Source organism: Notechis scutatus, chromosome Z, assembly GCF_049901735.1.
Source record: "Notechis scutatus isolate UNSWTSFEM ecotype Mainland chromosome Z, rNotScu1.2, whole genome shotgun sequence".
Lineage (NCBI taxonomy): Eukaryota > Metazoa > Chordata > Lepidosauria > Squamata > Elapidae > Notechis > Notechis scutatus.
The window spans coordinates 108,730,350-108,756,886 of NC_142025.1; the positions used below are offsets into that span (position 1 = coordinate 108,730,350).

The following is a 26,537-nucleotide window of genomic DNA, read 5'->3' on the forward strand; positions in this document are numbered from 1 at the left end:
CTCCCCATCACTGCCCTTGACATCGCTGCCCACTCTTCTAGGGACAAGGTAATCGCCCAAGTTCTGGACTGGGTGGGAAGTGGGTGGCCAGCAATTTCTTATGCTCCCGAATTCCTGCCCTTCAAGATTCGCCAGCAAGAACTATCTTCTTTGCAAGGCTGTTTACTTTGGGGAACTAGGGTAGTGATCCCTTCCAAGTTGCAGGACTCAGTTTTAGAGGTCCTGCATGAAGGCCATCCTGACATTGTCAGGATGAAGGCTCTGGCTCGCAGTTACTTATGGTGGCCAGGCATGGATGCTCAAATCACAAGTTGGGTGAACACTTGTCAGCCATGCCAGGCTACCAGGCCTGTTCCACCCACATCCACTCCAGGCAGGTGGGAAGATTCAGGGGCCCTTTGGTCCCAGTTACATATTGACCTAGCTGGCCCTGTTCATGGATGTACATTCCTGGTAATGGTGGATTCCTTTTCAAAATGGATAGACCTGACCTTAATGACCACAACTTCACAAGCTGTTACTAAGGCTCTAACTAGGGTATTCGCTACCCATGGCCTCCCTGACACTATTGTGTCTGATAACGGGTCCCAGTTTACTTCCTGTGAGTTTGAGGTTTTCCTAGCCAACCTAGGGATAAGGCATGCCCTTACAGCTCCTTTTCATCCTGCCAGTAATGGCCTGGCTGAAAGGGCAGTCAGGTCAGTTAAGGAGGCCCTGGAAAGGTTTGGCCCTATAGACTGGCACTCTAAGCTTTCTAGGTACCTCTTGGCCCAACATACAACCCCCTGTGCCACCACTAATAAGTCTCCAGCTGAGCTCCTCATGGGCAGACGTCTGAGAACCACCCTAGACAGACTCCATCCTCATTATGCCCCAGTCACCCCCCTAGGGTCAGAAAGCCAGACAAGGGAGTTCGCACAACATGACCGGGTCTATGCCCGGAACTATGCAGGTCACCCCTTATGGGTGCTAGGGCAAATTGTGGCAGTAACAGGTCCTAAGTCTTACAGGGTCCTGCTGCAAGACGGATGCATCTGGCGCCGGCACATCAACCAACTTAGAAGACAATGGAGTGTGGTTACAGATGACCCTCGTTACAGCCCGAACAAAAAAGAACTCCTGGCGCACACAGAGACTTCCTTTAGATACTACAAGCAAGCAAGCCTACCTGGTCTGCCGTCGGTTCCTTGCCCAGGGTCGCCCGAATCCGAGACTCCAGCTCCTTCGACTCCAGAAGCAGCCCAGCAAGCGGAGGACTTCTCTCCCGCAGCAGCTCCACCTGAACTGAGATGATCCGGCCGCCCGCGCAAGCGCCTGGCCTACCTTAAAGACTACGCATGCTCCATTCTGGGGGAAAGGAGTGTAGCGTTCAATGGACTAACCCGCAGTCTTCACTCCGGTCCGCGTTTCTAGCGGGAACGCGGACCGCTCCTATTGGCTGATGCCGTTTGACAGCCGGCTATAAAAGGAACTGTCAAATGGCATCAGCTGTTGCCACCAGCTGACTGCCCTGTTAGCTCGGCAGCTGCGGCAACCTGTTATTCTTGTAATAAAGTTACAGTTTGAAGTTCGCTCTGAGTTTTGCCTCAGGTTATTACTGCCGCTCCACAACAGTAACCTTCTGAACAGCAAGGTCAGTGGGGAAACTACATTCACTTAACAACCGTGTTATTAACTTAAAAACTGCAGTGATTCACTTAACAACTGTGGCAGTTATGATCATAGAAATGGCAAAATCCACTTAACAAATGTCTCATTTAGCAACAGAAATTTGGGGCTCAATTGTTGTCGTAAGTTGAGGACTACCTGTGCTGCTTGGAGTGCTTCATATCTGGACTCCCAGAAGAGGGCAAAAGGGAGGGGGATGGGAAGGAATTCAAGACTCAACAAGTTTTTGTGGATGACAAGCCATTCCAGGTGCCATCTGTGTTATTTCAAGCAGGCCTGGGAGCTGTTCAGCCATCAGGTGGTACACAATAAGAAACATCTTTTCTGTTGCCAATCCTGTCTGGTGAGGGAGTGAAAGTGGGTAAGAAGCACGTGGTGGGCTGAAACTGTAATCTTTCCTGAGCTATAGATATTGGAGTGCCAGGAAATGAAGGGTATACATTACAAGAAATACAAAGCAAACTATTGTTTCCTCGTCAAGCCTCTAGTATGAGTTAAAAATTAAACCACTTCTTTCAGACAGAGCTTTCCACAGCTGGGAAGGATCAAGGATATTGCTCCATGCTTCCCAATTAAATCCAATTATTTTTTTTAAAAAAGTTTTCAAAGCAAGGAGCTTTTTTAGTGATTTTTGACACTATACAGAATATGTTTGTATATATGGAGCAAGGAGTGGGCGAGCAAGATAGTTCTAAAACATCAGCTGCACCCCTCCCACAAATAAATGCCAATCCCTTGGAGTCTTTCCCCTCATCCTACTCATTCTTGGAAGCAGCTACTCAACTTTCCCCTTTGCAGCTGCATTCAAGGCCTCCTGACTACATCCTTTAGCTGCTAGACAATGAAGCGTAGTGTATTCAGTACAAAAAGGGGAAATTGAAAGGATGCAGGGGAAAAAAAGTTGTAAAATGCCCTACCTATAAATTTTCTCATAGCTGTCCGCCTCCACTCACTTGTACATACAGACTCATTCATTCTTTTTGTGACTGTTCAGTCTTTCAGCATCCTTTCCCCATTTTATTTAATAACTAGTAGCCACCAGCCACCCAAAAGCCATCAGCATTCCTTGAGCAAGCAGAGATCTTTTGTTATTAAAGTGAAGAGCAAGCCCCCTGTAAATTTACAGTCATAGCAGTTGGATAAATGAAAGAACCTGCTGGTAATTTGTACAAAAAGGCACTGTTTTTCTCTGTCCCACAGGTGATCTCTGGAGCTTGTTCAGTGGCTGGCTGCTGGGTTGCTTTCTGTCCTGCTACTCCTCTCCCACTTCAAGTTTCGCTTAAACTCCATTCTGATTTCAAAAGCCGCTCCCTTGGGCACCACTGTGAGCTTTGTAGTGTTGGAAGAATTATCCTTCTGGGTTCAGTTCCAAATGGGGAAAAAGACACTGGAAACATGGAGACTGTTTGGAAGGTTTAATAGTGGACAGGACCACATGGCCTGGAGCCCCAGAGTGAAAAGGAAGGATGATTACATGCTTCAAAGTGAAGGAAGAGATCAAGAAAGGGCTGATATGCTGAGAGTGCCTGGGTTTTATAACCTTTGTTGGGGTTTGAATTGAAGCTTGTTTCTAATTGGTTATCAGACTCCCATGAGGCCATGCAGGGGCAACTCTGTAAGCTGTCCTGAGTTCCAGGCTTGGTTGAGCCTTGCTGGATGATGATGCACTGAAAAGGGCTTTTGGCAATTGCTATAGCTTTACTTGGAGATCTTTGTTATGTAAAGTATTCTGGCCCAGGTCTTAATGGCCCACCCATTAATAAAGGTGGGGGTGAGCTTCTACTTCTGAGGTGAGTTTCTGTTTCTGAGTTTCTACTCTTTTTAGGGGAAATATTCTGCCTTTTTAATATTTCCTAAGTTATTTCAATTTTCTAGGAGAGGGGTGAGTGCTAACTTCCTACAGTAAAAGTGTTTCAAGCAGGCATCCAGTCAAGCCAAACATCGCCACATCTACTTGGAGCAGTGGGTGCATCAATTTTGCAGTGGCAGGAGCCCCCTGCAAAAGAGGCAGTGTTGTGATGCCAAGTCCCATGTTGATGGTATCTGTGGCAAGCACTATGTCCTTTGTGTCCATAAACAGATGCGCTTGTGGTGAATGTTTATTGTCTTGTGCCCTTTGTGATAAAGCTTTCAAGCAGTCCAGTGCCCTGGCTTCCCACAAGCATGTTCACATATGAGAATGGCCCTTTGCCTGTTCAATATGTGGCAAAGCTTTTAAGCAAACATCCTATTTGGCTCCACTCTTCCCCCCTCTCATCTAATGACTACCCCATCTCATGTGATGTATGAGGGGCATTTAAACAATTATAAAAATTAAATTATTCAATAAATACAAAAATAATTTAATTATGAAAATGCTAAAGACCATCAGATTATGAGCAATGGAGCCATCTCATCATTTTTATGCCACAGATATATTATTCATTCAATGTTTCTCCTGTACTCGTCCAGGTCCTTAAGAAACTGTTGTTGAAAATTATGTGAACAGCAAATATGTAATATTTAGAATAGACTGCTTTGAGAATCCTTGCTGCATTTGTTTTTCTTCTTGTAGCTAAGTTCCCTAGCATACAGATAAGATTGCTTATTTCTGCTAAGTCAAAATATGGACATTCAGGCATGCAGTTGATCAAGGATTTTGTTAATTATAATGCAAAGTCTTCAGTTCTCTATATAATCCTGGCTTGCTGAAAACAGTGTTCTAATGCAATGTATGTTTCCCCTTCTCTTCAGTTGAGTCCAATGTATTTTTTTTTTAACTTCTCTTCAGTCAAGTCCAATTCTCAAGACAAGTGTACAGTTTTCCTGGCAAGATTTTTCAGAAGTTGTTTGCCTTTGTCTTCTTTCTAGGGCTGAGAGAAAGCGACTGACCAAGGTCACCCAGTTAGCTTCCTGCCTAAGGCAGGACTAGAAGTCATGATTTCTACTTTCTAGCCTAATGCCTTAATTACTAATTATGCCCATTTTATATTTAAAAACAATTTATTTGCACTGTCAGCTCAAATTCTATTGAGTATTGGTCGCCACTTAAATAACAGGTGAAAACACATTTGAAGTTTTTATATAAAAGTATGAATAAATAACCTATCTAGCAGGGAAATATAAATGCTTGTGTATAAACATCTTAAAAATTCTCATCTTTCCTTGCTGTCATTGAATAAGGAACGTTTTTTGTGGTACTAAAACAAGAAGGTTAGCAAAATGCCATGAACATCTCTCGTGTTCAAGAAGCGCAAATTGAAAAGATTTCCTCTAATTGTAAGGATGTATTTTATGGTGTAAGTACATTTTATTATTACTAGAATGCAATAATGTCTATGACCTTTGCTGCTTATATTATGAGGAGTAGACGTTTTGTGAAGAAAGAGATCAGAAGATTCAAGACCTTAGGCCATCAGATGGAACTAGTCTAGCCATTACATCTACCCAAATAAGCTTCTAGTTATGTTAATTATATGTAGTGGAACTACATACTTAAATTGAAACAAGCACTTTGCATATATTAGTTTGGTTTTTGATATAATGGTCAGGGAAACGTGCAACAGCAAGTCCTAGCATTTTGAACTCGTGTCCATATTCTTCTGTATGCAACAAAAAAGACCTTAAACATGGCATCTGGGGTAAGTCAAAGAAAAGACATCTCATTTGGTGTTTATCAATGCCTCTGCCCCTTCTAATTTGGATAATAGATCCTAACTTGGATATTGATGCTATCCTACATCCTGCAAAGGGAAGTGTTACCCTTCCATGTTGTCTTCATTGCAAGGAATATCTCTAGGCCCCATAAATAATCTCAGAAAATTAAAATGATTCAAATGAAATCAGAGTTATTCAGAAAGGTGCTTTTCTATCCACCCTTCTAGGACCGGGGTAATAAATGGTACTTTGCGGAAGGTAATTTAAAGGGCGGCAAGAACAGTGTTTTTCAAACTTGTCAACTTTTAGATGTGTGAACTTCCAGAATTCCTCAGACAACATCAGATGTGGTATTCAGCAGTTTCTGACCAGTTCTGGAGAACCGATAGTGGAAATTTTGAGTAGTTTGGAGAACTGGCAAATACCACCTCTGACTGGTCCCGCCCCCATCTATTCTCTGCCTCTTGAGTCCCAGCTGATCGGCCTGGTCTTCTTTTGTTGCCTTACATAGGAGAACAGAGCTGGGAAGCAGGTTAGTACGGTGGGGAGGGAATGGGATTTTGCAGTAACCTTCCCTCAGGAGTGGGGTGGGAATGGAGATTTTACAGTATCCTTCCCCTGCCACACCCACCAAGCCATGCCCACAGAACCAGTATAAAATTTTTTGAATCCCACCACTGGACAACATAACATATTTTCTGGGGAATTCTAGGAGTTGAAGTCCACGCATCTTAAAGTTGCCAGGTTTGAAAAACTGTATTAAAATAATGCAGAGCTTTAACAAATGTACACAACTCTTTTCAACAACTTATTAAACAAAAGGCATATTTTTTTGGCTCTCACATGTGCTGGAGAAGACAGCTACCCAACCCTGGCTTTTATTTAGGAATTGATAACAGATGCTCCATAAGGGCCATTAAAGCTTTTTTTCCCTGTTGAATCTGAAACACTGCCTTATCTTGTTTTAATGGCAGTTAATTTGTGAAAAAACAGTCCCCCTCAGCAACCATTTTATGACAAGGCCTGCAATCCATTCATAAATTGCAATATGTCCACCACATTTTGTTGAGAAATCTAGAATATGATCTTATTTGAAGATAATTCATGGTAGCTTTTTTTCTTTCTTGGGGTTCCAATATATTAGATTTCAACTTCCATAATTCCCAATCACTGTGACCAAAGTCTCACAAAAGTTGACACTCCACACATCTGAAAAGGATTTTGTTGGGGAAGATTAATTTATTATTGGGCATAAAAAGTTTATTATAATAAAAAATACAGATTAATTAGAAGCTACAGCAATATCTGTCACAAAAGGGAAGAAAAGGAGAGGCAGTTCAAGGCTATAGCTCACCTGTTCATATGCATTTTGTATGTGTGCAGATTATAAGCGCAAACCATCAAGCCATTGGGTAGATTACTCATTGCACTAAACTTTAGTTGATAGGATAAGCTAGAATGGACATCTTATATCTTATCTCATACTAAGATAAAAAAAGGTAATAATTACAGGTAGGCCTTCACTTACAACCATAATTAAGCCCAAAATTTAAGTTGTTCAAGCAAGCAGTTAATAAGTGACTTTTGCCCCATTTTATGACCTTTTTGCCATAATAACAGTCATTAAGTGAATCATGCAGTCATTAAATAATCTGGCTTCCCCCATTTTTTTTTTTTGCTTGTCAGAAGCCTGCTGGGAAGGTTACAAATCATGATCACATGACTCAGGATAGTGCAACGATCATAAATATATGTCAGTTGCCAAGCACCCAATTTTGATAACTGGTACTGCAACAATAATTCAGTCTGAAAACCAATCATAAATCACTGTGCCATTGTAACTTCAGTCACTGAATGGTTGTAAATCAACTATCTGTAGTGGGAGATATTGTATATTAAAGTAGTATTTGCATGGAACCATCACAATTATACTGTCGTACTGCAGGCTACTTCTGCTAACTGCTGGCTACCAGAAATTTGGCAGTTCGAATCTCACTGGCTCAAGGTTGACTCAGCCTTCCATCGGTAAAATGAGGACCCAGATTGTTGGGGGAAATATGCTGACTCTATAAACCACTTAGAGATGGCTGTGAAATGGTATATAAGTCTAAGTGCTATTACTATTGAGCTAAAATTCTTTTATTCCTTAGCTTGCACGGTTGAGGATGTGTCTGTGTTCCAGTCACAGATAAGACACATCCAGGGTTTTACCTCTAGAGGGCATGGAGATTAAGCTCTTAAACATGAAATTTATTTTTATGGCCATCTGTGGAGCATTGTCTGACAATAATAATTGTCTGCTTATTTGAGAGTGGAGGAGGAACAGACAATAAGAGGGAGTAGGGGCTCGATAGAGCAGTATCCATTAAGATGTGATGAAATTAACCTCAGGTGGTTACAATTCCAAACATTTCTTATTCTACTCCAGCTGAGAAAAATTTTTGAAATAACCTACAAAGACCAAAAATCAAGCAAACCCTCCCAGTGTTCAGATTAAATCAGTGTTTCTCAAGCAAAACAACTTTAAGGCAGATTTCAACTCCCAGAATTCCCCAGCACACTGGTTGGACCATCCTGAGAGTTAAAATTTATCCATCTTAAAGTTGCTGAGGCTGAGAAACCACTCCTCTAGTCCATGAAAGAAACAGTTTTGGCTGTGCTAATGTCCTACTGTTCCCATTTATTCGTAATCATTTATTATATATATATACTTATACCTGTTTATACTTATATGTTTATATGTTATGTTCATATTTATACTTGTTTTCTCATACATGCTTGACAAACTAAATAAATTTAAAAAATAAATAATAAAAATAGAATTATCTCCATATTCCAACCACTGCCTCTACATTTATACAAATCTGTTCAGTTTTATCCTCATTATCTTGAAGGGAACTGGGGCTGACTTGATACAGAAGCAATAGAGGCAGGATAGGGATTGGCAGTGACTATAGAAAATTTCATGCCAGTATAATTTTTCTGTCAGTTGAAGGATGGGTGGAGAGCATTTCCACTCAGCCATGGGAAAGGCCTTTACTGAGTTGAATGAGCCCATTGGAATGTGTTCTAATGAAAACCCTGGATGTGTATTGTGTTCAGTACATCAAGATATTAGAAGCATGTGAGGAAGTAACATTGAAAGAAATGTTTATGGAAATAGAAACACGACAGTCATTCAAAATAAAAATTTCCAACGAAGTGGCAGCCATCAAAGATTTTAATTGTATAATGAAAGTCTAATTTTATAACACTACAAATATTTCTGAGGGAAATTGGATCCTTGATATTTCAAGGTAAACTCTTGTAGATGGTGATCTTTTTATGAACAAAACACAAATATGTCCTATTTTCCAAGAGTTAAGGGGAAGTCTTTATAGCATTAAGGAAAAATTCTTCATCACAAGAAGTTTGTATTTTTGTTTCTTTTATGCATGTGGGTGTAAAGGTCCAAAGGCAAAAAGTTTCTCAGCTAAGTTGGAAATACTTTCTTAAAACTGTACTCATTGGAGGACAATCAAAAAGCCATTGCTCACAGACAATCCCAGTGCCTTTTGGAAATTCCTCCCTCCCAATTAGGAGGATAAGTATGATATGTAATATGCAAGAAGATAAATCTTGTGCCTCCCATTTTTATTGTACATATATACAATCACACATTTCTTTAAATGGCCCTAGAAGCAATTAGGATGCGGCTTTTATTAGTTTTTGCATTTTTTGAGTGAGACTGCTTATGGAGATTAACCACCAAAGTATTTCATCTGTTTTTGACTATCATGGAGCCTATTAATTGTGGATGGTTTACAAACCAAGAAAATATACATGTTTAAGAAATTGTGAAGAGAATACAGTTTGGTAGGATGTGTGGGGAAAAAAATTGAGGCTACAATTATATCTTCTCTGTTAACCAAAAGTACATTTTATTAGATTTATTAGTAGCACCTCTGGGAAGAAATCCATAAGTTGTCCTTGAAGCCCTTGAGTTATTGGCTGTATTTACAAAAATGCAACCTTATGTAGGAGCCAACAAGTATCATATCTGTAGCAGACACTTCCCTATTAAGCAATGTCTGATCCAACTAAAATCATTCAACTCTGCTGATTTGATTCTGTGTCTAGTAGCTGTTTGTTTTGTTTTTGTTTTAGGAAATTGGAAAATTGTACACTGTTGAATAGAGGAGGAATTAAGTAGGTGGATAAAGAAAGATTGGGACATAAAGGTCAGGCAATGGTGTTAATAATAACATAAGTTCTAACTATAAAGGGTGGGACAAAACAACACTTTCAACAAGCCTTGCCTACAGATGGGATTCAAAATATCTCATGTATGTTTTTTCCATCCACACATTTGCCTTACTTTGCTTTGTTTTAATTTTATTCAAATCAGACCAGCTAGACTGAATGAACTCTAGGCAAACTGTTTAGTTAATTATTAGCTTTCGAAGCTGCCCTCTTTGTGATAATTTCTTAGTATAGCAGTTTTTCCCTCCTCTGTCTCAGGAAAAGTCATTTTATACAGGTAAGTGAATGAACACACACATGGGCATGTCTGCTGTATATATGTATGTATGTGCAATGGTAGTTTAGTTTATTTCTTACTTTTTAAATATCTGCCTTTTTTTGTTGCCGTGACTTGGCATACAATCCTCACATACCACCCTCCTTCTGTATAGGTAGACCAAATAGGTAGTTTTGGCCTTCTATATTTGTCATGTATAGCATTAAACGGTGTTTTTCAAAGTTGGCAACTTCAAGATGTGCGGACTTCAACTTCCAGAATTTCCCAGACAATTGGATGGTGAGTTCTGGGAGTTGAAGGCTTCCAAATTTTGAAAAACACTGGCAATAAAGCATGATTAAGGCTGACTCAAAATCTACTCATATTCCATTGTTCTGCATCCCTGAGACCTACAACATGCACGTCAAAGGGTCATAGCTCTATGGCAAAAGTAATCAGCTAATCAGCTGAGATGATATAAGTAAGTAAAGTGCAGGGGCGGGGGGTGGGTCCACATGATAGTCGCAGCGAACTGATTCGCTGCCAGCTGATTTTCGGAGCAAGGGGTTTGGCCAAACCAGTCTAAACCGCTAGAATCCCACCCCTGGTTACATGTGATTCACAGGCTGCATGTAACTCTCAAGCTAATTTTTGAACTCCTGCAGTTCCCAGAACCAAGCCACCAAAGCCAATGTGACCAAAGCCAAAGTCAATGTGACAATTTTCCAGAGTGCAAATTGAATATTGTCATTTTAGACATGCTCTTATGATGATGCCTGGCATACTGCAGCTTTTGCAGTTGAAAAACAGTAAGGAAAATGTGTGGTAGGATCCAATCTGCGTTGGTTACTGGAACCAGAGATTTTTGTCTTCTGAGCTTTTGGACTTGTGCTGGAGCCCATCTCTCTAGTTAGAGAGAAGTTCCCTGAAGATGGGCTCCACACAAGTCTGAAAGCTCGGAAGACAGAACCTCCAATCCCGGTGACTGGATCCTGCAATATTATCCTGGGAAACATATATTCGCCTTCATTCATGAAAACGTGTGGTCGCTGGCTAAAAACAAAGTTCCTCACCACTGCCATAAGAACAGGGGTGGGTTTCAAGAATGTTAGCAACGGGTTCTCTTCCGGGTTGCTGGGTGGGCATGGCCACAGTGGCCTACTTAGCCTCCTGCACCATGGTGTGGGGGGGGCATTTTTGCCCTCCCCAGGCTCCAGAGGCTTTTCTCGCACCTCTGGGAAGGTGAAAATGGGCTTCCCGGGCTCCGGAGGCTCTCTGGAATCCGGAAATGAGCCCATTTCCTGCCTTCCCGAACTTCTGGGAGGCCCGTTTTTCACCCTCTCCAAGCCTCCATGCAAGCCCTGCTCTTACCTGCATCCAAAACAGGCCATGTGGGGACTCCTGGGAGGGGAGGGGTGGGCAGGGCCAACCAGGAGTGGGATTTAGGGTTGTCCGAACTGTGCAGAATCTTAGCTCAAGGTTCTCCCGAAACCCTGTGAACCCCCAGCAGCCCACCCCTGCGTAAGAGGTATTTGCCCCAACTGTATATTCTAAATTCCTCTCTTAACTTCCATTTGTTATTTTAAAAAGGTAGGTTGTCTCTTAGGAAGATAAGGAAAGTAGTGATGTTATTCCATACCTCTTTTTTGTGCATGTTTCGGTGTGTAAATACTAAGAAATAAAAAAAGAAAAAGACAATAGCCATAACGTATGAAGCAAAAATGCATTTTTGATATTAAATATATTTGTGCGTGCACTTAAATAAACACAAGTGGGAAAGTGAGTGATACCATTTTGCTTGATTTTTGTACTGCTGCAAGCATATTCCTAGTAGATATACCAACTGTGTGTTAAAAATTCCATGAAATGTATTGCAGGCTATTGAGAATACAGACCATTTTGTCACATTCATGGGCTCTGGATAAAGTATATAACTTGGCAGAGGTGAACAGCAAAGTGAAAGATCAGAGAAAAATAGTATAAACACTGACTTGAGTATGTTCTGTCTCCTGTGCAGATGAAGCAGAAGAGGTCTGAGATAACAGCTGCAGACACTTACAGCTTAGTTTAATAGCAACTTGTTTCTTTCTTGCAGAGATTCTTGTGCAAGCATGATTCCAAAGCTATTGTGACTTGTCCTGTCCTTTTTTGGTGGACAGAGACTTGCAATTCTTGACTTTGACAAGAATCCTCCAGGAGCGCATCTTTGATCATCCCAAAATGCTGTTATTTAGACAGTCTGAAATTTTCACATAAGATACTAATCCTTAATATGATTTGAGTTAATGTATTGGGCTAATCCCTTGTAGTTAGAAAAAAAAAATAACTTATGAATTAGCTTGTTATGTGAGCCCAATCTATAGATGATTCAATAACTTGTAATTGAAAAAAGCGTTTTTGTGCAATGTGGGCACCTAGCAACTCAGTTACCTAAATTTGAACTTCAATATTTGACTTCAAAGAACTCATAAGAACGACCACTATCATTCACAAGAGATGGTTTCTCAATATAGTGAATATATTTTCCTTGGATATAATCAGGGGTGGGATTCAAATTTTTTAATAACCGGTTCTGTGGGCATGGCTTGGTGGTCATGTGACTGGGTAGGAGTGCTGGGTGGTCATATGATTGGGTGGGCATGGCCAACTTGACGTCACTCATGACAAGGGGTGCCTTGCCTCGCCTCGCCTCAAAGAGATACAATTTCCCTGTCTATTTATTTACTATACTGAACATCCAAAATATACTATTTAATCCTATGTATATATGTATAAATTTATGTATAAGGCAGGCAGCAATGGTGGGTGAGCAGGCGACATGAGGAGTGACTGGATGGGGCAAGGAGGGGTGGGTGGGGAGGGGAGCCAGTGGCACGATTTGCCGGTTCTCTGAACTGTGCAAAATCATAACAAATCGGTAGAATCCCACCCCTGGATATAATTCTGTGGAGTGCCTTTACTTTGCTGAAGAGTATACAGTGAACATGTATTCAAATACAAGATGATAGTACCTTTAATGTCACATAACCAAAGTCTGATAAGAGAAGGAACTAGTTAAGGGATTGGATCAGCAAAGGGCACATTCTACAACTCCTGATGATCTGGATTATGACATCAACATACAATGGCATGAATGACATATACTTCCTTAATCATATCATGACATCCAACATAATTGATACAAGTTGTCTTACTCAAGACATTTGATGCACATGCCATCATTCTGGCTTCTACCTACACCTCCAAATCCTTGGAGTAGTATAATGTACAGCCTTGATTTGAATCTCTTCCTAATATTTAGGGTTGCACTTTTTTTCCCTGACTTGAAGGCTGCATGTAATTTTGGAGTGGTATGCCAGGAACCATATTTCAGAAGTAGGTGGAGCTAGGGCAAAAATTAAATTTGACTTCAAGTCATTTAAATTTAAATTAATTTAATTGAGCCTAATATAAGTACTTCTTGTGAATTTAGTAATTCTCCTTTTCCATTTTAATACAAACTACAAATTTATGTGGCAGTCGCTGGGAGGGCTTTGTAAACCAATCCAAGAATTTAGAAACTGAACATGGTGTACAAGCTTAATACTCTGCCCCTTTGATTTAAAACAGTAGAGAATAGCTAAGTCATACATGTGCTAAGTTCTACTAAATCCCAGGCATTTTTCTCAATGTAAAATTGATGAGGACCATAATCAAGCCTATTCACTTCAAATGTTAGCCCCAAAGAGGAGCCAACTAAATAGCATCATGAATTTACTTAAAGTACTGTTGATCAAATAGGGTGGCAAGATCATCTGGATCCATAGGCTGAAGGTATCTGCTCCTTGCAATTCACCAGAGATAGACTTCCATATTGTTTTAAATATTAGTGTCATTTAAATAGATGCTATGCAACCGAAATAACCAGTTTAACAACAAATTCAGTTCCCAAGGTCAATTCTTAAGTCAAATTTATATGTAAGCCGAAAGAATATTATTGCATTATACTGTATAAGTAGTATCCTGTAATGAACTTGACCATTGTGTGTTTAACTCAAATTTTGCTATAATAGGCTCCGTTTTTAACTATGAGCTGTCTTTAAACTGGGGTGTTCTTAACCCAGGGTTTTGCTGTACACTTGAATTTTTCAGACAAGTTTTTAAAATTTAAAAATGCACACATGCATGCATGAAAAAAGAAATAGTCTGGATACCCACAACATACTTTATTGGATCAATGGTGGATTTTTTAAATAAACGCTATAACTCAATCAGCAATGGGGCAGAAGAGGGTTAGTTTTTATATAGAAATGGAATTATAAATATAGAATTTATTTGGATTATACTACAGCTAGTCCTCAACTTACAAATATAATGGAGCCTACCCAATTCCATTCATAACTCAAAAATTATTGGGAGTGAATTTTGTACCTTGTATGCAATCACTCCCTGCTTTTTCCTATGCATTTGCTAATCGATTGCAAAACTCGTTAGTTACGTGCACATGAGGTAGCTCGGGATGTGGAAGGCAATGGGGGGAGGGGGCTAGTGGAACAGGCCACCTGCTTCAGACCACCCAAGCACACCCCTGACCCACAAATACCTCATGCTCCCCACAATTGCTTCCCCCCCCCCCATCAACCTGCTGCGCTGGGACACTTACTTTGTGAAGATCCGTTTCCACTCCAGTGTCTCTGTTTCTTTGCCTGCTCCTGGCCAGCGTGAGAGCAAAGGGAGAGCAGAATAAGTGCTGCTTCTCTGATTACTGAGCCTGCCTGCCACTTCTGAAGCAGCGGACAGCCTCAGTGAGTCTCCTCCAAAGGCTTCTGGGCTTCATGCAGAAAAACTTTGGCATGAAGTGAGGCTTTGGGGCAGCAAACTTGCATTGCTCCAAGCTCCTCATGAGTGCCCTGGTCCTGTGGGATATCAGGCACCCATTTTCTGCAAAAGCGGATGGATGCCTGAACTTGCACGAGACCATGAACCCCAGAAGTTTCCAGTCTTTGTCTGGACAAAAAGTGTTTGAGCAACCCAGGAGGAGGGTAGGAAACAGAGTAAAAAACTCTATTTTCAAGCAAATTGCTCAGTTTCAAACTGCCCTAGGGTCACTCAAACACTTGTTGCTGTGATGGAGACTGCAAACTTCATCTGCATGTACACGGGGCATTTGAAAACAGAGCTTCTCTTCAGCATAGGCCTTGAGGAAAGGCCTTTCCTGGTGAAAATGGAGCTCTGGAGCGGCGCCTGCTCCCTCCGGGGGCTCCATTCTCGGCAGCAAAGGGTTTTTGCAAAGATGGCATAAGCTTTGCAAATGGAGGGAAAGCTTCGATGTTTCAGACCTTCCCCCCATTTGCAAAGCCTTTTGCTGCAGTTCTCATCCAGGCCTCTATTTGCAGAGAACACAGGCCTAAAGTACTTTGAGATCATGCAAGATCAACAGTGTGACTACAGATCTAGCATGATCTTGCAGTACTTTAGGCCTCCTTTCTCTGCGTACTCACTGAAGGCCAAGAAAGCAAAGGCTCTTTAAATATTTGCAAGGTGGGTATCTACAGGCCTAGTGTCTATGGAAACCTGGCACGGAAGGAGGGGGGGAATAGGCAGGGCAAACATTGCAGAGCCTCTGCAGTCATTCGTAAGAGTGAACAACTGCTCTGGTGCTGCAACATCTGTAATTTTGGGACTTGTTTGTAAACATTAGGGGGCACTTATCACGTAACTTCGAAAGTTCGCTAAGGGAATGTTCGTAATCCGGTGATTACCTGTATACTCATCTGATGAACCATGATGTGCAAATACCAGTCAAATGCAGAGCAGTTCTAAAACCCTAATTAAATTTGATTGAAAAACTAATGCAGATTAGTGAAAATGAAAACTAGAGTCCTGCAAACTGCAGAATGTAATTCCCTAGCACTGTGGCACCCAAGCCAAGGTCCTTGTCCAATAGGGAAAGGATGAGTGATATTCCCCGCCAATATGGTCCTGGTGTAAGAGATCATTGGATATCAGTGTAGGCATCTAGAGGAGGGCAGGGGAGTGAAATGATATGTGTCTCATGAAGTTACCACCTTCATATATCCTTCTAAATTCTACTAAAACTCTTAAGTCTATAATTTTTAAATGGGTGAAATGATGCATCATAGAACAATTTTTTTCCAGTCACGATACCTCAAATGGGCTAACTTACAGAATGCATCCATCATTTTCCAGCACAAATAACAATTTAAGATGATGAAGAGATGTCAGGACTAACGTTTGCAAATTCCAATTTCATTTTATGATGTATAGATTATTCCTTATATAGAGGGTCAGCACAGTGGCTCAGTGATTAAGACACTAGGTTTGTTGGCTAGAGAGCCAACAGCTCAGCTTAGAGACCTGAACTCTATATAATGGGATGTTCCTTGCCCCAGTTCTTGCCAACCTAGCAGTTCGAAAGCATGTAAATACGAGTAGATAAATAAACTTTGGTGGGAAGGTAACAATTCCATGATGTCATGCTGGCCATATCACCCAAGAAATGTCTTCAGACAGCACTGGCTCAATGGCCTTGGAACAGAAATGAGCAGCACCCTCTATAGTTTTACAGAGTAAAATTCCATTTTTTTAACCTTATATAGAACTGGGGATTCTTCAAATGTTCTTGGACACCAGCTCCCATTACTGGCTACTCTGGCTAGAGTTTAGAAACTGGATTTCCATAATATCTCATGTTCCTCATTCTTCTACTTGACCCTTTAAGATTATCATTGTATTAATTGTTTGTAGTGTTGAGGGTCTATAGAAATAGAAAAGTAGAGTACAAATTGAATAATTAAAAACTACGTAACCAAGTCTCTGAGAATATATTCCATTGTTTTGACAAGTTTTTTCTTCTTCCTCCAGAGAATATGGGGTGGCTCAGTGGTTCAGCACTTAAAACATTGGGCTTGTCAGCTGGAAAGCTGCCTGCCCAGGTTCAAGACCTGAGCTCCATGTGACGGGGTGAGCCCCCATCCTTGCCTCCGCTCTTGCCAACCAACAGTTCAAAAGCTTGAAAACACGAGAAGATAAATAGGTACCATTTTGAGCATCACCCTCTATAGTTGGTAATGATTATTGGACCAAGCTTTGCAAGAACTCCTTTACACTGGATATATAAATTGCAAGAGCCCTGAGACAACAATAGCACTTACGCTTATATATCGCTTCCTAGTGCTTTACAGCACTCTCTAAGAGATGTGCTTGTTTCCTACTATCATTTTTCCAAAATGTATGTCCCTTTCATTTGACCATTTCTTTGTGAATTTCCTGAAAGACAATGGTGAGTTGGAAAAACAATGAATGGAGAAGAAGATGGAACCTGCAGCAGACATTGATGGAGATCAAGTTATAATAATTATCACTAGACAGAAATATAGTTCCCTACTTCAGGGGGCTTTTAAATAAAGACTGAAATAGAAAAAGATTGGTTGTAAGATTTTAAACCACATAACTTAATTGGAATTCCTCTGGAGAAGCCTTACTTCATTTATAGTAGTCCTCGACTTACAATTATTTATTTAGCAACCATTTAAAGTTATGACAGTGTTGAAAAAAGTGACTTACAACCTCTCCTCATGCTTATGACTATTACAGCATTGACAGAAGACTGTCTCAGCATCCTTGCAGTCACGTGATTGTGATCTGGGCACTTGGCACCTTCATGACAGTTTCAATGTTGGGAGTCACATGATCACTTTTGGTGATCTTCCCAGATGACTTCTAACAAAGTCAATGGGGAAGCCGGCAGGGAAGGACACAAATGGCATTAGTATAATATCTTATTCAAAAAAAAGGAGGAGGGAGTGTAAAATTGGGTGTTGTCACATGATACCTTAATAATCGTACTGCTTAATGACAGATTTTTCAGTCTGTTGTATTGTTGTAAATTGAGCACAACCTTTATTTCTAAATTTTTTCATAGGCATCTGCTTGGAAAAACTTGGAGTCAGAACATTAAACAAAAATGAAATTTTGCCTCTTCCAAGTCTTAATGCAAAACTCATGGTACTACACTGTTTACTCAGATGGATGTGTATATAGATGGATCTATTTCCAATAATGTTTTATTTTGGGTTGCCAACTATGTGATATTGGCTATAGATCAGTGGTTGCCAACCAGTGGGCTGTGAGAAAATTTTGGTGGGCCGCAGAGAAATCTCACCCCCAGAGCACCCCCCCAGGGCAATTAATCCAGGCTGAGCAGAAACACAAGTCTGCGCCACCCACATGGCCTGCGGGAACCCTCCCCGCCCACTCACTCCTTACCCGGTAAATTTGCCTGCTAAATTGCTATTTTTCCTTTTTCCAACCATCATCTGTTCTGCTGTGCTGGGAGATTTAGATTAGCTAGGAAGCAGGAAATGACTGGATTTCTTGCTTTCTAGCTAGTCTTTAGATCTTCGGCTCTGCTTTTAAGTGTATAGCCGAACCTCCCTTAGGACTGAAGGTTTGCTTGCAAGCAAATTCAGTGCAGACTCACGGCAAGCAAATTTGAGAGACTGAGCTAGCCGATGGCAGATAGATAGATCACTGAATGATTCTGTGAGCAACTCAATGTGCCTGCTTTGCCTGATTTTGGGTAAAAGTTGTTCTTTTTTATAAAAAAATCAATATTTACATACATGGTGTGTGGTGAGTTAATTTTGTGAGTTTGCTTGCAAGCAAATTTTATGTGACAGACTGAGCTAGCCAATGGCAGATAGATAGATTTCCGAATAAATCTGTGATTCTGTGAGCAACTCAATCTGCCTGCCTGCTTTGCCTGATTTTGGGTAAAAGTTGCTCTTTTTTATAAAAAAATTCAATATCTATATAAATATTTATAATATTTACATACAAGCCATGCCCAGCCCACGCCCACATGACCACCAAGCCACACCCACAATTTAGGCCACACCCACAGAACCAGTTAGTGGTCCCTGAGATCTAAAATTATAAGTTTGGTGGTCCCTGAAGTCCAAAAGGTTGGCGACCCCTGCTATAGATGGTAATAAAGCAGCTATCAATGACATGTTTAACTACAGTACAAACACATCTTGGCAATCTTTTTTTCTGGAATATATTGACTCCATGAAAAAAAAATGTGTTCATGTTGTTCTCAGTTTATGATTGAGACATGCCTAAATTAACCTTAGCTTTACAGGGTTTAAATCAGTATTTTCCTTTTCTAAGGACAACTGAGCTATTGCCTTGTGTTCCAAACAAGACAGTAGACATGGGGAAGAATTTATAATAAGGTAAGAAAATTTTATACCAGTCTAATTTTCTGTCGACTCAAGGAGAAATGGATACTTTCCCTCAGAAGTGAGGAAATGTCCTTAGGGACATCTTGTATCTTAAATATTTTTTTTCAAAAAGAAGTTTGTCATATGCAACATTTCCTATCAAATTACTGCAGATATGAGTGAAAGCAGATCTGTTAGATTTCTTATTTATATTGGTCCCTTTAAAAACTAGCATTGGTAGTGCAACAGCAGCAGCTTTCATTCTTTTTCTCCATTCCTGAACTGGTTTCTATCCGACATTGTGCTGACATGTGTACATTTGTAGGCAGATAAAAAGAACAGGATGTATCATAGGATTTTCTGGTGGTGTCCCATCCATATACAAAGAATAGGATGTATAATGGGATTTTCTGGTGATCTTCTCTCTGCTTTGCTAGGTGTTGCCACCTCTTGTGACACAGAAGCATAAGCCTCATATTTCAGTCTTAGCTTCATGCATGAAGGTGAAGGATGCTACTGTATTGGCAGGAAGGCTGGCAAGCAATATCTCAGTCTATTCATTTTGTGAAAAGGAAGCTAGGAAAAAAGCATTTGTACATTATAGCAGTGTCTTTCTCTACAGTACTGCTTGGATCCTGGTTTGACCACATTACAGGTTGGATGGAATAGAAAGCAAAACTTAATATTTTTTTTCATAACCTATGAAGAAAGGAAGTTGGTTATTACTGTGGGCAATACCTTTTTTGATGATTTTAAAAAAGAGCAAGTAGTATTTTTAAGCAAAGGTAATACTTTGACTACCAGACTGGGAACCCTAGTTAAAAAAAAAATAGGGGGTTGAAAGCAAAAAAAGAGTGCATTTAATATTTAACTTACTGTTAAATTTAAATACAATTTAAATTTAGTATCTATAGCTTTACAGTTAACAATCTTTATAATTTCTCATATCTCTAAGAGTTGTAATGAAATATTTAGGATCACAATTAAGGTTTTTGGATGGAAAAGGGTAGATATTTGGCTCTGGGCTTTAGAGTCTGATATGATAATTTCCCAGTGAAAATTATGAAGAAGGTATGAGTATATAAACCTACTGAATTGATTGAAGAACTGGAGAAGAAACATGAACAGAAACATGTCAGGCTAGCAACCAATAAATTTATATATTATCCTGCAGTTACCGGTACCAAACCACAGTGCCAACAGAGGCAGAGCTGCAATGTAGTTAGAAATGGTGAAAAATATTTGTAGCTTAGGTTTTGATGCAATGTAGTATAACAATTAAGCAGCAAACTATTCAGGTGTGACTGGGATATGGTAGTGCGGTACATGAATTTTGTGTACGAATATTTGGAGTAGATAGCCAAGTATTTTTCAGTTCTTTGGGACTCTGTCTTTTCATTGGCTATACCCAGCTGACAGAATGGGAAATTTGAGACCTATGATTTATCTATCCTGTTCTGGTATCACAATGCATCAGATTTAGGGAGAAGGAGAGCAGAGACAGGACATACCACCATTGGAGAACCTTCATCGTGTCAGGAGAGAAATATCATTCAAAAATATTTCTCTTTATGAATGCCAAACTAAATAATGGAGTGCAGATTAGCTGATATAACTGCAACCATCAAGGTCTAGGTGGGGAACAGCAGTGTAACAGGTGGTAACAAGCCAGCAAAACAAATCAAGTGAGGAGTTTCAGACTGCTTGGGCACTGTCTAATGTTAAACAAAATGTCCAAGTAAAAACTCTGACTCCCTAGTTCTATGAACATAACAGACAAGTTCACACTCCCCCCTCCTGTTTTGACTTCTGACTTTCCACCTTTGGACAGTTCAATTTCCCTTTAATTTGAAGCATCTAAAGAATTTCATTGGTATCCTCAAATTTTGCAGTGGTGGTTTTGCACAATATAATGTATTTATTTGCACGAAAGCTGTCAGGGAAGTGCTTTCTTCTGGTTTAGCAAGCTCAACTTTTGGATCAGTTTTAGACTGTTTACATAATAATCCAGGGTTAACTGAATGCTGGTTTACAGGCTTAACTCATTGCTTAGATTCCCTTAATATATTGAACCATAAATTAAGTATACAGGCTGGATTTATACAACATACTAAATCACAAACTAACCAATCACATTTAGTCTTGTATGTGGTACAAATCAAATTTTAGCATACAACTTAATTTCTGGAGATGCACATGGAGATCTTATAGGTTAGACTCCCTCACAAGAAGGCAGACTGTTTTGTCCTGTTTTGTTGCCAAGGAGACTAGGGGGACATCTCCATATAGCCACCACAAGTGTAACTCACTCTGAAGGACCTCTATAAAGAGATTCAGATTTCTATGGATCAAGAACATTTTGATTTAATTCCACTGTATGCACACACATTTTGCTGTCTTCAATCTTATTTTTCAGGTTTTTGTGGAGACTAGAACTCTCATTTTACTGTGGCATAGTCTGAATCTTTTGACAACATTTACCAGAAAAAGATGCAGAGTCTAGAAGAAAACTTCCCCTGGGAGTAAGTTAGAATGGAAAGCAATTCTGGAAGAAATCTTGATTCTTGAACTTAAACATGCTGGAGCTTATCTCTTACAAGATGTTTTCTCTAATCCTGATGGCTTGTTGCTGATATAATGACTCAGAAAAGTAAGGAAAAGCAGTTTAAATATGTTCAGAGGAATAGGTCATTTAGGAAACTGGATGTGAGGGACACAAGGATGCATATGACATATCTGTGCAAAGGCATTTACTACAGGAACCTGGTGGGGGGGCTAAACAAAGTGTAGGACAGTTGATATAGGTAGTTCTCAATTTATACCCATTCATTTAATGACTATTAAAAGTTACAATAACACTGAAAAAAGTAACTTACCTTAAAAACCATCTTGCCTAGCAACGGAAATTCTGGTTCCATTTGTGGTCATAAGTCAAGGACTATCTGTACCTGGCTAGATTTCCAATTTATAGTCTACCCTGGATTCCACTGCAAGGAAAAAAAATTGGATCTAGTTCTTTTTTTCCTTTCAAAACAAATGTTATTAAAGTAAGCGGTGAATAACAAGTGGGAATATGAGTACAGCCAACATCCAAAGTGTAGAGTAAGCAGAATTAACTTATCCTCTTGGAGGGGAAGACAAGCAAAAAAAGAAAAGAAAAAAAAAGAAAAACCCCACAACAACCCCACAACAATAACAAAATTTTTACCTATAACCCATCATGACAGTAGTCATATTTAGGCCCTGACAATGTGATTTTCATGTACCCTGTTATTCATACTGTTTTGCAGAAACAGATTCTTCTGTATTCCTTAAGATTAAACTAAGGGAAGGATGGATGTAAGTGGCACCAGTCTAAGGGGATGAAGGTGACAGGGAACTGAGCAGCAGGGAAGCAATGTTTAAAAGGGGAACCAAGGCAAAAACCTCAGTGCAGAGCCTACATAGAGAAGAGGCTACATGACACTGGCAGGAAATGAGTGGGCAGGCAAGAGGGGATGTAGGAAGGGGGAAGGGGAGGCTAGGAGGCCCAACTGGGTTGGCAGAAAGCTGTCTTTACCTCACAGTCTGCTTTTCTTGCCTATAGGATTCTAATAAAAAAAAAAATACTCCCTAAACTTATTTGTTCTTCTAGCTAAAAGTCTGGAAGCTGATGAAAGCAAAGTCATTTGACTTTCTCTGCAACTGCCAGCTTCTCGGATCTAAAAATCCTTATTCTACCCTGTCCTTCTTTCATTTCGGGCTTAGCCCAGCTGGAACCAAATCGGCTGGAAAGTTTAGTTAGTTTGCTTTCTATATATTTTTTTCCCTGGAATCCAAACAGACACTAAAAGAAAAATCTTGAAAAAAGTACCCCTTTCCTCCTATTGACATATACTGAAACAATGCTGGTCTGTATTAGAATGTCTGTGTGTGGCCCAGCAGTTAATTACTAGAAATTGGAGAACAAAAGTTAATTTAGAATTTGTACCGTTTATCCCATAGTTATGTTGGTTGGTTGTGATTCTGCATTGGCAAACACAGAAAGTTTAAAAAGATTAAAAACTGTGGCAGAAGTTAATTTACTTTATTGGATAACAATAAACAACACCTGGAAGCCAATTTTGGACATTTATCTCTTTTTCCCCCTCAAATGCTTCTGCACTTGTTATACCTTTTCTAAACCACATTCCATGTTCAGAGGAAGTATATCATTGCCAAATATTTAGGATAAACAAAAAATAAATTTATAGACAATCTGGAGAGAGGCAGATGGCAACTATTAGGACAAAATGCCTGGTTAAAAGAAACCCCTGCCTTCGTTCTTCAGGGTTGATGCTTTGTATGTTACCTAGGTATCAATAGTTCTGGTATAAATACAACAAATATGATTATGGATTTGTAAATGTTCATTAAAGCCACCTAATCAAAGTGTAACATATATCAAACATCCTGTAACTGTGGTCTAAATAAACATTCAACAAAAGTGGATTCCAGCCAATTAAACACCATTCCACAGATTTTTTGCCTTTGTTTTTTTCCCCACCCACAAATAAGTAATGATTGTGCACTTCTTTCCATCCCTTCCATTTTTAAAGACCCTTTAAAACTAAATCATTCCTTGAAAATTATTTACCAATTGAATTATTTTATGTACTTCATGTCACTGTATTACTATTATTCATCTACTACAAGATTATAATAACACTTCCTAGTACCTATCTTCCCACTTATGACTATAATCATGTTGCTTGTATCTTTACAATTTATATTGTTTTATTTGTTTCCAATATGGCTTGATTGCTTATTAGTAACTTATGACTATCACTAAGTGTTGCATTTTATGATTCTTTACATTTTTTTTCCTTTATATACACTGACAGCATATGCACCAAATTCCTTGTGTCCAATCACACTTGGCCAATAATTCTATTCTATTCTATTCTATTCTATTCTATTCTATTCTATTCTATTCTATTCTATTCTATTCTATTGTTAATTCTTAACACAGACTTGCTGGCTGGAGCACAAAGGGCCTTGCAACAAGAGATCCCAATTTCTCATAAAAGCCCATTTTTAGACATTTATCACGGTACCTTCCAGTTTGATTTTTCTTTGTGGGATTATTGTACGGGATTACACTTGGGACAACACAGTCAAGATCTGTTCAGTACTTCAGTTTTCTAAATATTAGTAAGGTAGCTACTAGCACGGTTCTGTTTTATTGAGCCACTTTTAAAGCCATGATCCATTTTTCACAAACCAATTGAACTGCTGGGCACCTAAGGAGGGAGAGTTTGAGAGGTCCATAGGGGTGATCTAAAAATCAGCATGGTGATTGTAACTGCACTATTGAATATTGTTTAGCTAAAAGCAAGATAGGACTTTGACTGCAGTCATGTGTGTGTGTGTGTGTGTGTGTGTGTTTACCCTGACACCTTTGTGAATGGGTCCTATCCAGCTGCCTCTTGGCATGTGCAGAGTTATGAGTGAGCAACTAGTGAGCAAGCCAACCATCTGGTTCACTTCCCCAGAATCCTGGTCCCTAATAGTTCTTTGGAAATCCCTACTTTGGTAATTTGAAGATTGCCCCATTTTATGACCTTTCTTCCCAGTTGTTAAGTGAATCAATGCAGTTAAGTTAATCACAGAGTTGTTAAGTGAATCTGACTTCCCCTTTGACTTTGCTTGTCAGAAGTTTACAAAAACTAATCACATGACGCCAGGGCACTGCAACTGTCATAAATATGAGTCAGTTGCCAATTGTTCAAATTTTGGTCACATGACCATGGGAATGCTGCAACAGTTATAAGTGTGATAAACGGTCATATGTCACCTTTTTTAGTGCCATTGTAATTTTGAACAGTCACTAAATGAATGTTGTAACTCGAGGACTCGCTGTACTGTCCAGTTTTAGTAATGAAACTGATAAATAGGATTAGGGATTAAATAATTGTGGTAGTAGTTATTGATACTGTATTTTAAAAGACAAATTACATTTTTGTTTAAGTAGATGATCCCCAGCATGCTTCTTGTTGCTAAGAAGTAAATCCTGGTTTGCACACTCCGGCATCTACCTCATTTAGCATGCACGTTAAAGTGTTCCTGTTTTTTTTTTACACAACTATTAGAGGTGCAATAACCTGTCCTATTTTACATGCTGCCCAGTCTTCTAACAACTGTAACCAAGGAGACGGCCACCTCTGGCTTACAGTAATTCAAATACTACCTAAAAGCAACATGAACCAGCAATTTTCAAAGTTGCTCCACTTAAGAACATTTCTTTATGATTACATTTATATTTCATCTCTCTTCCAATAACTAAATATAGATTACACAATGCTGGTCTCTGCTATATCCTCTCAACATCTTTGCAAAGTACAATAGATTGGACTGAAAGATGTTGGTTTTGTTACACAATAATCTAAATCATGGTTTTGCTGGTATTTACAACAAAAATTGTTCATATCACACATCTTAACAACAGAAAGACTGGGTTCAAACTAAGCTCTCAACCATAGTTTGTTGTCTGGGTTTTGCTCACAACCAGCTGATATAAAGGCCTGGCTGCTGCTTTAGAGGAGCTATATGTGTGCCTTTCAGATGTTTTAATTATTCAGGTTGAGTTAAATTACGATTCATTGCAGAAACCCACAAATGAATTAAGTAACCAGGTTAAGTTGTTGTGAGTCCAGTCACTGACAGCATCAAGGTGATTTGGTTTCCCCTCCTAATTCAATCCTCTAATTACTGCATCGCACTGAGTCTCCAAAGATACGATTTACTTAAAACGTTTTTATATATTTCTTTCAGAGAGAAAACAAAGTTTGGGTTTCAAAAAAATGCCAGAATGTAATCTACCTGGCGTGATACAGACAGTTGTTTTAACTTTGCTTGCCGAACACGGAGGTGTGGATTATCGTTTTCTTTGATCCAAGAGAAATACACTCTGCACAAGCTCAGAAGCACTCCCCTAACTACTTCCGACGCAATATAAAGCGCCGAGTGAACCGTCTGGAGTGGCGACTCCCAATCGAGCTGAGATATTCTCGAAGGACTCGCGGCTCTCTTCTCAAGGGTACTTGTAGGAGGCGGAGAGCAAAAGCGACGTCCGAGTCTGTTTTCCCCCTCCTCTCCTTTCCCCATTCACTCAGTGCTGCCGCAGTCGCTTCTCCACGTGCTCGGGCTCCAGCGGGGACTGCAGCTATAGGCAGCCGCGGTGTCGGGGGCCGGGATTTTTGCCAGGGGGTGGCTCCAGGCTGGGCTAGCAGGCCGAGGCGGGGAAGGGGACGCAACGCGCGGAATCTCGACTGGAGGCGGCAGCCACAGATAGGCGAGCCCGTCCCGTCTGTGCGTCCGCCTGACTGCGCCATGGTGAGTTGAGCTTTTGCGCGGTTTTCCTGGGCAGAGGGGGAGTGCGGGTGGGGGGAAGGTAACGCGGTCTGCTGGCTATCGTAAAGAGGTGGACATTGTGATGCCTTGTGGGGAGGGCAGCTATGGGAAAGGAATTCCGCCCGGTCACCTTCAAG

General features: G+C 40.0%; 1 protein-coding gene and 1 long non-coding RNA gene across 2 annotated transcripts in view; both read left to right on the forward strand.

The window, feature by feature from the left end:
- The first annotated feature begins 1,500 nt into the window (after positions 1 to 1,500).
- On the forward strand, positions 1,501 to 21,473 carry LOC148129092 (uncharacterized). Its single transcript, XR_015745583.1, has 3 exons — positions 1,501 to 1,633; positions 16,667 to 16,838; positions 21,446 to 21,473. It is a non-coding gene; the product is annotated as an uncharacterized LOC148129092 (long non-coding RNA).
- Positions 21,474 to 25,897: 4,424 nt separating this feature from the next.
- Positions 25,898 to 26,537, forward strand: part of ARHGEF40 (Rho guanine nucleotide exchange factor 40) — a 44,924-nt gene continuing 44,284 nt past the window's right edge. Inside the window, exon 1 of the mRNA XM_026684208.2 lies at positions 25,898 to 26,382. Coding sequence (XP_026539993.1) covers positions 26,380 to 26,382 — 3 coding nt within the window. The 5' untranslated portion in view covers positions 25,898 to 26,379. The remainder of the gene's footprint in view (positions 26,383 to 26,537) is intronic.